This window comes from Siphateles boraxobius, unplaced genomic scaffold, assembly GCF_051911475.1.
Source record: "Siphateles boraxobius isolate OS27281-9 unplaced genomic scaffold, OSU_SipBor_1 26, whole genome shotgun sequence".
In the NCBI taxonomy this organism is placed as follows: Eukaryota; Metazoa; Chordata; class Actinopteri; order Cypriniformes; family Leuciscidae; genus Siphateles; species Siphateles boraxobius.
Genome location: NW_027508876.1, coordinates 14,072,819 through 14,084,741, shown reverse-complemented (window position 1 = coordinate 14,084,741; position 11,923 = coordinate 14,072,819). Strand labels below are relative to the sequence as shown.

Below are 11,923 nucleotides of genomic sequence, written 5' to 3'. Positions count from 1 at the left end.
GAGTAGTTTAGGTAGTTTAGGAGTAGATTTAGATAAACCGTTTTGAGGAGAGGCAAAGATAAAAAATAAAAATAAAAAAACACCTGATATTTGTTGTAAATAGTTGTATGTATAATTTGATTTTGTGTTCATTTTACCTTTTCTATGGTATATTTGCAGTATAGAGGAACCCCTCTTACTCAAGGAATGAAATCCCTGTAATGTAGCTATCTGTGTAATTGTACATGAAGTGTTTTGTAGAGTTTCTAAGCAAAAAAGAAAAGAAAAAACGCCTATTGCCACACCTGCTTTTTGCTGCATATAGTTTAATTTTATCTCAATTTTACATTTTTTATGTTGTATTTGCACTATTTGCGAACGCTCATACTCTGGGAATGCAAGGCCTTAAATATAGCTCTCTGTATAATTGTGTGCACAACATTTTTTTTAAAGTGGCTGAGCTAAAAAGAAAGAAAAAATGGCTATGGCTACACCCGCTTTTTTTTGTAAATCATATTTTTTTGTATATAGGTTGATTATATCTGAATTGTACCTGTATATGTTGACATTTACAACTTGTGTTTACATTTTAAACCTTTTAAAATGCTTCATTGAGCATGTTTGTGTTTTTTGTAGTAGAAAAGCTATAATTTTTCTATTCGGATTTTGTGTTTTTTGTGTGATTTTGTGTCCAGTATGTTGATAGAGTACATCAAAGTGAAAAACTAATTGTCTGATCATATAGGTGATGTTGTGCTGAAAAAAATTATACCAAACATTGGTATGGTAAACATTTGTTTATGTTGCAAAATTTAAAAAAAATAAAAGTACTCAAAAACGGCCAAAATAGCCCAAGACTCCGAAGGGTTAAAGCCCCCCTGAAATCAAAATGTAGGTTTTGTAGCTTTTAGTATGAATATGTTAGGCTTAAGGTTATGAATAAGCTGGTGTCTTCCAAGCAAATGACAAAATTTGCATTTAGGAGATATAAGCATTCAAAACTTCATGGATATTTATGACGTCACCAAGGACTTCAGCTTCTCATCTTCTGTCCAATCAAAAGCTCTTTAGAATGTAAAGCGTCCCGCCCCCTATACTATAAAAACCACCTGGCCAAAGCGGCCATCGTTGACACGTTGCAGAGCAAAACTATATATTAGTAGATCTCATTTAATGGCAAATTAAACCCAATGTACTATTGAAATTTATTTCTGGACATCGTAATGTTTTATTTTCTGAAAATTGTTATTGTACACATATATTGTACATAGCTATATCTTAGCATTGTATAGCAACTTCCTCCCCCCCACACCCCACACGCCTGTCCCACCCACTTTTTAAAGTAAAATAACGCCACTGGTTGGAGATGTGTGTTGGGTTGCTCGAGTTCTATTCCGTTTTCTAACTGTACGTTTGTTAGGAATGAAATGGCTTGAATTTATTGACATCTCTACTATTGATTCCAACGTATCATCAGCGCTCAGATTCGCTTGCATTGTGCTGTCAAGTACGAATTGCAGTCTGTGAGGTAAACTAAATGCTATTGGCTATTTGAAAAGCCATTCAATATGTCCCGCCTTAGCTTCCTGTTTCAGTGGAAATTAAGTCAATGCATCATATAAAGCTGCCAAGGCACTTCAGCTATATGGGGACCTTTAAAAACTGACCATTTCAGACAGAATGAGGGTTAAAATAATCACTTTTTTGCAGTATATATAACCTATATATGTATACTTTGTGTGTGTGTGTGTGTGTGTGTGTGTGTGTGTGTGTGTGTGTGTGTGTGTGTGTGTGTGTGTGTGTGTGTGTGTGTGTGTGTGCAAAAAAACTAAATATTATGCCTTAATATTAGTGCCCTTTTGGCGTTGAAAGCACTACTGTCAGTTAGCGGTGAAAAGGTGTGGACAGGGTTATTTTTGCGGCTGACCTAATTGAATATGCATTTATAGGAGTTTCCCTTGCAGACGCAAAATTTATGGGATGAGACAATCCACCTTTAACTGGATTTTGCGAATGCCCACCACCTGCAGAGAGATCATATACCCTCATTATTGTTAGCTTTTTTCACAGAAACACAAAATGACAAATGTAGTCTCAAGCACCACCAGCAGCCCATAATAATTCATATTCAGCTGCAAACGAAATGTTATGTTAACCTGCACTGCTTTTCTATGGACAGCTGAATTTTAATATTTAACATCCGTTTTTATATGAATATTATAAAAATATATTATCCGTTTTTCAATCAATACATTATAATAAAATAAACAATTATAGTTTAAAAAGCTCAAGCAGGTTTTTGGACAAGATACATCGTTATGTTTCGGCTCCTCTGTCGCTTCAGAGATCTCAAGCCGCTAAACTGCTGGAAAATTTTCAGGTCAAGGACAGGAGATGTGCAACGATTTATTTTTGAAATAGGCTATTTTCTGGCGATATCAGCCTTAACGTAGGCTATTTTTTTTAAATTTTATAAAATCAGTATCGTGCTGCTTTTCGGGAAAGCACTTTATGCAGCAGCTGGAAAGGCTAAAAATAATATAAATAATAAACAGCGCTAATTTTTGTATCCAATCATAAATTAATAATGCTTAGTCACTCTTTGTATTTGTATTGCGAGTTTTAATCCAACTAAACAGCCTAGGTCTCCCATCACTCAGACTCGTTTGGTCGATTAACGTCATAATGATCGCCGCATTCCTTAGAACGTTCGGTGAGTTTATTGAGTGCAGCGGCTTTGTGCAATTTTGTAGCGAGTCGGCGAGTGTGTGTGAGTACGCTTTTTACACAGGGTTTGGGGATTTGAATTTTAATATTTTCCTAACTCGTATAAGAATCTGTATTGTCTCGATTTACTGTACATTTAGGCTAGGCAAATAAATAGGCATGCTACACAGTGGCGAATTGAGTGGAAATGGGAGGCTGGGCTGACATGTAAATCAAGAATGATCAAACCATTTTTTTCTATATAATTGTTGATAATTTATATTTCACTGACCAACCAATAGCAGATCTGATTACACATTGAAGTGATACTGAAAGCTGGTTGACCTTAAGCTGATTTGTGAAGTCGAAAATTTGCCCGTGGGACATAGGAAATTATAATATGCTTTTACATTATGTGCATCTGAGTTATGCACATTGGTAAAGAAATTGATTTTTAAAAAAAAACCAACCTTTTTCAGCTTCATTGATTTTTGGATACATTTTAATTACTCTTGTAGCCATCCTTGGCTCATCTGATGGACCGCCAATGGGTATACATTGTATAGGCACATTTTTTGAATTAATTTTTTTAGAAAACTAAAGGCCCAGGTAAACTTTATTTTCTGCTTTCCGCTTCATCTCGCACCAAGCCGTGTCTGCACAGAAATTTAGGGATGGACAAGTTCGACAAATGTACAGCACAATTGCTTATTTATCTACAAGCAGCACTGAGTTGTGTCTGCATTCTTCATTCTTCGTATGCATTATTGTACATGCACTTCAGTGTGAACACAAAAATTGGGCTGCACACAGGTGTTCGTGGACCCTCAGATAACAAAAATTGCAGTGCAGACAACATTAGTATATGTTGGGCTTAAGAAAACAAGCTTTCAGGTTCTTTACTGTATGTTTACTCAACTCATCTCTTCCTTTTCTCTTTGTTTCATAGTGTTTCACAGATATAGATTGCAAAAAGTATTGTTCACTTCTAGATCATCTTTCATCATCAAATTTATGTCTACCATGTCCACCATTTTTGAGAGTGCGGAGCAGTCCTCATCTGCTGAATACTCAGATGAGCTCAATACGGCCCTTGCTGCGGGGCGGTGGTGGGCAATCATGGAAGTTTCAGACCCCATATCTGATGAGCCTGTGTGTGGGGACCTCATCTCTAGCGTGTGTTGGGGAACTGTGGAGGCAGGAGATACTTCATGCCCCACATCCTTGGTCTTCAGTGACGGATCTAAGAAGGCTCAGTCCCAGCAATCAGGCTTCTCAGATGATACACTGAAGACCACACCACAGTGGAGGCAGAAGAGAGCGCAGGGAGCTCCTTTTTCTGCCGGATCAAGTCAGGGAGCACCTGTGCCCTCCAGATCCACACAGGACGCACGTGTGCTCTCCAGATCCACACAGGACGCACGTGTGCTCTCCAGATCCACACAGGACGCACGTGTGCTCTCCAGATCCACACAGGACCCACGTTTGCTCTCCAGATCCACACAGGACGCACGTGTGCTCTCCAGATCCACACAGGACGCACGTGTGCTCTCCAGATCCACACAGGACGCACGTTTGCTCTCCGGATCTACACAGGACGCACGTTTGCTCTCCAGATCCACACAGGACGCACGTGTGCTCTCCAGATCCACACAGGATGCACGTGTGCTCTCCAGATCCACACAGGACGCACGTTTGCTCTCCAGATCCACACAGGACGCACATGTGCTCTCCAGATCCACACAGGACGCACGTTTGCTCTCCGGATCCACACAGGACGCACGTGTGCCCTCCAGATCCACACAGGACGCACGTTTGCTCTCCGGATCCACACAAGACGCACGTTTGCTCTCCAGATCCACACAGGACGCACGTTTGCTCTCCAGATCCATACAGGACGCACGTGTGCTCTCCAGATCCACACAGGACGCACGTGTGCTCTCCAGATCCACACAGGACACACGTTTTCTCTCCGGATCCACACAGGACGCACGTGTGCTCTCCGGATCCACACAAGACGCACGTTTGCTCTCCAGATCCACACAGGATGCACGTGTGCTCTCCAGATCCACACAGGGAGCACCTTTGCCCTCCAGATCCACACAGGACACACGTTTTCTCTCCGGATCCACACAGGACGCACGTGTGCTCTCCGGATCCACACAGGACACACGTTTTCTCTCCGGATCCACACAGGACGCACGTGTGCTCTCCGGATCCACACAAGACGCACGTTTGCTCTCCAGATCCACACAGGATGCACGTGTGCTCTCCAGATCCACACAGGGAGCACCTTTGCCCTCCAGATCCACACAGGACGCACGTGTGCTCTCCGGATCCACACAGGACGCATGTTTGCTCTCCAGATCCACACAGGATGCACGTGTGCTCTCCAGATCCACACAGGGAGCACCTTTGCCCTCCAGATCCACACATGATGCATCTCTGCCCTCCAGATCCACACAGGATGCATCTCTGCCCTCCAGATCCACACAGGACGCACGTTTGCCCTCCAGATCCACACAGGACACACGTGTGCCCTCCAGATCCACACAGGATGCACCTGTGCCCTCCAGATCCACACAGGACATTTGCAAACATTTGCAAAAAGCCTCTTTTGAAATGGCCAAGCCTGTCAAGTCTCTACAGAGGACACCTGTGGCTGCCTCAAAGGTGCTCGAATGGTCCCCTTATGGAGCACCCATGCCAGAGAAGATCGCAGATAGGCGAAAACTAAAGATCCCTGAGCCACTGAGGCAGGAGCTGCTGCAACAGAAGCCTCAAGCTTTTCTGCAGGGAACATGCATGTCAGACAAGATTTCACAGAGGCACAATCTAAACATCTCTGAGCTCTTGAGACGGGAGCAACTGCAGCCGAAGCCTCTAGCCCCTTCTCTGAAGATAGCGCCTGTCTGTTCCGCACAGGGAGCACCCGATATTAACAAGATCTCCGACTGGAGAAATCTTAAAAACCCTGAGCTGCTGAGAAAGGAGCTGCTCAGGCAGCATTTGCAAAATGCACCAGCAATTGTGCCACTTGCAAGCCTCAGGATTCCTAGACAGCAGAGGGAAAAGTGGGAGCAGCAGCAGAAAATCCTAAAGGGAGTGTCTGTGCCTGCCAATACCCCACAGAGAACACTTGTTTCACCGTGTTCCCCACAGCAAGCTCCCGGGTCTCCCCAGGGAGCACCCATGCCCAGTCGGAGTAAGAGTGTGTGTCCATGGAGCATTGAAGCTTCTGTAAGTCCCTTCTATCTCTTGTTTTTACTTATTTTAAGATATATTGAAAAAAAGAAAACATTGCCTTTAACTATGCTACTATTTTTTCTATGTCTCAAAACGCTAAAAAGATTTAGACATCTTTAGATTTAGTCTAAGAAGCACTCATTAAACCTGCCCAGCATTGCACGATTATACATGTATCTGTTCCCTCAACAGGAAAATTTAGGTCTGTGTCAGTCACCTCCACAAAAACTATGCGTGGAAATTGACAACAAGGTGAAGAAGAATCTTAAACTGAGGAGGTACAACCGTCAAGCCCATCAGATGACCACTTCTCAACTGGACCAAAGAACTCAGAGGAGCCTTCAGCCCAAGTCTCAGCTGACCCGGAAAAGAGTATTGGTTAGACCCTCCAATCTCTCATTTTTACTTACATTTAGAAATTATTAAACACTTTAGTAATTTAATTTTGGACAATATTCTTATCGTTTTCAATTTCGGACCCCTCATATTGAAATGGCAGAAGCAGTTTGACTTTAGATTTTTTTTAAGAATCACTTATTAAGTCTGGTCAGCATTACATGATTATGTCTGTTCTTTCAACAGGACAATGCAGGTGTGGACCAGTCACCCCCACAAAAGAAGCAGCGTATGTCAATCAAAGTCAAGGACCAACAGCCGGATCCAGGCAGTTTAGAGCAAATTGACAATTTATGTTGCATATTCACTAGAATTTGTGTAATTTCAAATATTTAATATTTATATTGTGTTTGTACATGTGTTATATGAATGCATGTATAATAATAAAAAACAAGTTAAAAAATAAAAATATAACTGTGTATCTATTTATTTGTCAATGGCAACACACATTAATTAGCACTGGTGTTATATAAACAGATCATTTTCATCTGCTGTCACTGGACTGATTAAATTCACACACTAAGCCAAAGGATAGCAGTGTAACAACATATGTATTTCCTATTTTCCACAATATATGGGTATATAACTCAAATGATTCACTATTTCAGTATACATTTTATTGCAACAATACCCTGCATCCAAAACATCATCAGATAAAGGTTTGTTTTAATTTTTTTAATGACAGATTAAAGTCCAAAGACTTTTCTTGTACTTTGCTTTTATCAGTGGACCTTATGAATACAAACAAAAAAACAAAAACACCTATACTTTTAGGCAGCTTCTTTGGTGCATTTATTTAGTGCATGTTTCACTGGATTTGTACAAAATGTGCTCAATGTACAGAAAAACTTCGAATCTCTACATATCAATTCATAAATATTTATTTCTATAATTTATGCCATATTATTTTGCCGTTTGTTATTAGTAGGTTTAAAGGTTAATATAGGTTATTATCACTGTTATCTGAACATTTTTTGTGCTTTATGCAAATAGTTTTTTTAACGGTTTTTATTGTACAGACAAAAAAAAGTGTACATTAAATCATTAAAGAGACAAGCATAAAAGAGAAAACATTGTCTGCACATTTATCTTTTAACATTCCCTAACAACATTTAACTAAATGAGGAAAGAAAAAAGAAAGAGAACCACCACCCCAAAACCCAATGCAACAAAATACACCTTCTAGATGAGAGAAGCAAAAGCAATAACCTCTGCTTTCTCTTTCGTGATGGATGACGAGTGAGAACACATCAAAATGGCGACTAGAGGGCATTGAGATAGAGAAACGTGCAGAGCTCTAGACATGAAGTCAAAAAAAGAAGCCCAATATGAGGCCAGTTTTGGGCAGCTAAAAAACGTATGGGTGTGATCGGCAGGAGAAAAGGAGCATCTGTTACAGTAGTCCCCTGTTTCTGGAAACAATTTATGAAGTTTAGCTTTGGTAAAATGAATTCGATGAAATACTTTTAGCTGAATAAGACTCAGCCGAGCACATACAGAAGTAGAATTAACTCTAGCAAGGGTCTTAGACCATAGCTCTTCCGATAACTTGATTCGCAGCTCATTTTCCCAAGTCATCTTTAGGCAGGAGAGTGAGGATGTATTAGATGGAAGTAACATGGTGTAGACAGAGGATATACGCCTACCAACTGTAGGGGCTGACAATAAGTTCTCAACCAGAGATTTTTCTGGTAATTGAGGGAAACTAGGGAAGTTCGTCTTAAAACCGCGGAGTTGAAAATACCTGAATAAGCCTGTAGTATGCAGGTTAAATTTGGACATAAGATTGGTGAATGAAGCAAAAGAATTATCAATAAAAAGATCTGAAAAACAGGCAATCCCCTTACCTTCCATCTTTTAAAAGTGTGATCAATAGCTGCTGGTAAAAACAAGTGATTGTTGCAAATAGGACTTAATACTCCAACCGAAAATGTTTTTTCAACCGAAAATGTTCCAGATTTTTAAAGTTGATAGCACAATAGGATTTCTAGTATAATTAGAGGGACGGAGAGACAAAGGAGCAACCGAAAATGTTCCAGATTTTTAAAGTTGATAGCACAATAGGATTTCTAGTATAATTAGAGAGACGCAGAGACAAAGGAGCAAAGACAAGTGCAGGAAGAGAAGAAGAAAGACAAGTAGCAGCTTCTAGAGTACACCATTTGACCTCCGGCGCATTAAACCACAAGAAAATCTTAGAAATGTTGGCGGACCAGTAATAAAAAAGAAAATTTGGCAGAGCTAGACCTCCATCGCGTTTATGTCGTTGCATGGTAGTTTTATTCACTTTAGGAATTTTACCAGCCCAAATAAATGAGGAAATGGTTTTATCTAGACATTTAAAAAAAGATTTAGGTAGAAAAAGAGGGAGAGACTGGAAGAGAAATAAAAGTCGCGGCAAAACATTCATTTTAATGGTCTCCACTCTCCCAACAAGAGAAAGGGGTAGGCTGCCCCATCGTTTTAAGTCTAGTTTAATTTGATCAACCAAATTTTTAAAGTTATTCTTAAAGATAGAACTGAAAGAGTGTGAAATGTTAACACCTAAATATCAGAACCCTGAAGGAGACAAAAAAATTAAAAGGTAGTGTACCTTTAGAAATCTTTTTAGCCACGTCATTTATAGGGAAACATTCACTTTTGGTAAAGTTTTATTTGTAACCTGAAAAGGAGCCAAAGGTGTCGAGCAAGTGCATAATCTCGTTGGCGCAGCCAACTGGATCTTGTACACATAACAACAAGTCGTCGGCATAGAGAGAAACACGGTGTTCCGTGCCTCCCCTATGGATCCCGAATATAGACGAAGATGCTTTTAAGGCGATAGAAAGTGGCTCGATAGCTAAAACAAAGAGCAAAGGTCTATAGCTACTACATAAAGTTGGGTCTTTATTTTTTTTTTATAAAAGAGAGATAGATGCTTGATTTAATGAGGCCGGGAGAAAACCCTGCTCAAATGACTCCTTATACATATCAAACAATAAGGGGGCTAACTGTTCTGAAAATTTCTTATAAAAGTCTAAGGGGAAGCCATCAGGCCCTGGAGCCTTGTTACACTGCATGAGACCAATGCAGGTGGTAATTTCATCTAGCCTGAGAGGTACATCTAATGTCTCCTCTGTTAATGTATTAATAGTGGGTATACTTCAATTATGTAGAAAAGACTCCATTAAGGAAGCATCAGAAGGAGGTTGAGAAGTATAAAGACTGGAGTAAAAGGAGGAAAAGACAGAGTTAATTTTTTGAGGGTCAGTAACGAGCTCACCAGAGTGGTTATCATAAATCTGCGTGATGTAGCTGTCACGGTATACAAGTTCTTTGCTTCCTTCTCGTCTTGTGTTGGTGTTGTTGTATGAAAGCACGTGTGTAGTGGGTGTGTCTGAATGTCATTACTTGATCCGCTCCAGCTGATTACCATCATCTCATCACCAGCTGCAGTCGATCTCATATCTCTATATATACTCACCGCTTTCTCATTCCCTTTGTCAGAACGTTGTTTCATGTATCCTGTGTCGGCGTCTCCAGTCTCGTGCTTCAGTTTTCCCGTGTTCGTATTCTTCGTGGATGTCGTCTGGTTCGTTTGGATTACTCGTCACACTTCACTGGGTTCACCTCATCACTTCACTGTTCCCTGGATCTGATCATCTTGTCCCTGCGCCACCTGTCTTTTCATCATCACTGGACTGTTGTTGCACTTTTGAATAAAAGAACTGAGTACTTGCTATTGCTTCTAGTCTTTCATTATGACAGTAGCGTGATGCTGACTGATGTTTAAGCTGGGAGGCAAGAAGACGGACTGCTCTATCCCCATGTTCATAATAGGTGGCTCTAGTTCTTTTAATCAAATATTCGGCTTTATTTGTTGAAAGCAAATCAAATTCAGCTTGTAACCTTGAACGTTTTAGCTTAAGATCAGGTTTTGGATCGCTTGAATACTGTCCATCAATCTCTAAAATTGAACGGATAAGCTCTTGTTGCCGAGATTTTCTTGTCTTGGCTAAGTGAGCACTAAAGGAAATGATTCGACCACGAATAAACGCTTTAAATGTCTCCCACAGTAGAGAAGCAGACATGGTTTCCGTTTTGTTAGTCTCAATGAAAAAGTCTATATTTTTGGATAGAAATTTGCAGAAGTGCGTTCTGGCAAGAAGCCCTACATCGAATTTCCACTGAGGTCGGCTCTTAAAAGCCGGCTTAAATGAAATATCTAACACATGCGGGGCATGATCAGAAATAACAATGGCAGAGTAATCTGAAGAAATAACCGAAGAAAGTAGGGCTATATTGAGGAAGAAATAATCAATCCGAGAGTAAACATGGTGCACACCAGAGAAGAAAGAAAATACCTTGTCAGAGGGATGAAAAATGCACCAGGGATCTATGCAGCCTATTTAAGAAAATGTTTTACTGGAGTAGTGTTGGGTGGAAGGATTCTGGTGGTGCCTTTAGGCTTATAGTTTATTTAACTGTTAGGTCAACAATATAACTGTCAGGTATGTGAGAGAAAGGACCCAAATGCGCTGTAGCAGTTTAACAGTTTTTAATCAACTTAGGAAGCTGTCCACAGGAAAGATAAAAGAACAGTATATTGCAGTCAATAATAAATGTAGAACATAAATAACCAGCAGAGTGGACTGAAGAGACGAAACGTAAATCCCCCTTCTAGGACAGCGTAGCGCAGAAAGAGACTGTGGTCCCAGGAGGAGAACTGCAGGCTTCGGATACCTCGGGATACCAGAGCATAGAGGATGGCTGGAAACTGGCGCTGGTCTCTGCAATAGTTTGAGCTGGGTAGGGAAAAGGAGGACTAGAAGAAGCAAACACAATTAGAGGGAAAGGGGGAGCAGGTGTGGGAATGATTAGTGTGTTGTAACCTGGCCCTTTAAGTCCCTTAACTGCCTACCGTGTTCTTGTAGCTCATTGGTTGTTCAGATACGAACTCCTTAGTTTAGAACATGAAGTAACGTTGGTAACGTTAGTTGTTGTTCTTGAAGGTAGCTCGCATGCTCATCGCACGTCGGAAAAACTGCCGTCCAGTGCCGGAGCAAGGGCGCCTATCAGCTGCAGAAACCTGATATAAGTCTGTGTTCATGAATGTAACACTGTTGGTGAGTGCGCTGTGAACTGTAACTTACATCTTTGTCCGAAGAACTTCAGTAAAACTTGTGAATCTCCTTGTCGTGGCTCATTCCACCCGCGTTTCCATGTGCAGTATTACATATCAACAACACGACGAGTGCGATGGTGGGATAGAGTAGGGACAGCTGAGAGTGATGAGAGAGTGTGTAATGAGTGTATGCTTAACGAGCGGTGAGTGAGAGACCAAGAGAGGGAGACAGAGAAAAGAGAAAGGTAACAGGATCATGACATATAACAATTATTTTTACCTTCGTTTCTATGAATTTTATTTTCTAAATACACATATAATGAATGATATATTTTTAAATTATTATTATTAACATAATTTTTTTTATTATTGTATTAATATGTAACTATTTGTATTTTTTTATATTGTTCACAATAATAGTATTAATACAGCTATTTATTAAACACTGGTGTCTTATATCATATTATTGCCTAATAACACCCTTGATGTGGC

General features: G+C 40.4%; 1 protein-coding gene across 1 annotated transcript; it reads left to right on the top strand.

Annotated features, from left to right (window-relative positions):
* The first annotated feature begins 3,708 nt into the window (after positions 1-3,708).
* On the top strand, positions 3,709-11,110 carry LOC143752280 (uncharacterized). Its single transcript, XM_077245417.1, has 8 exons — positions 3,709-4,078; positions 4,432-4,588; positions 4,672-4,708; positions 4,752-4,918; positions 4,962-5,925; positions 6,124-6,309; positions 6,514-6,645; positions 10,991-11,110. Exons 1-8 carry the CDS (start codon positions 3,709-3,711, stop codon positions 11,108-11,110), a joined length of 2,133 nt encoding a protein of 710 aa, XP_077101532.1.
* Positions 11,111-11,923: the final 813 nt, after the last annotated feature.

Excerpts from the sequence above, each read along its gene's own strand:
- LOC143752280 (XM_077245417.1), top strand. The coding sequence starts at position 3,709 with ATGTCCACCATTTTTGAGAGTGCGGAGCAGTCCTCATCTGCTGAATAC. Across the intron at positions 4,589-4,671 it reads CAGATCCATACAGGACGCAC|GACGCACGTGTGCTCTCCGG; the intron begins GTGTGCTCTCCA and ends GGATCCACACAG. Across the intron at positions 4,709-4,751 it reads CGGATCCACACAAGACGCAC|ATCCACACAGGGAGCACCTT; the intron begins GTTTGCTCTCCA and ends TGTGCTCTCCAG.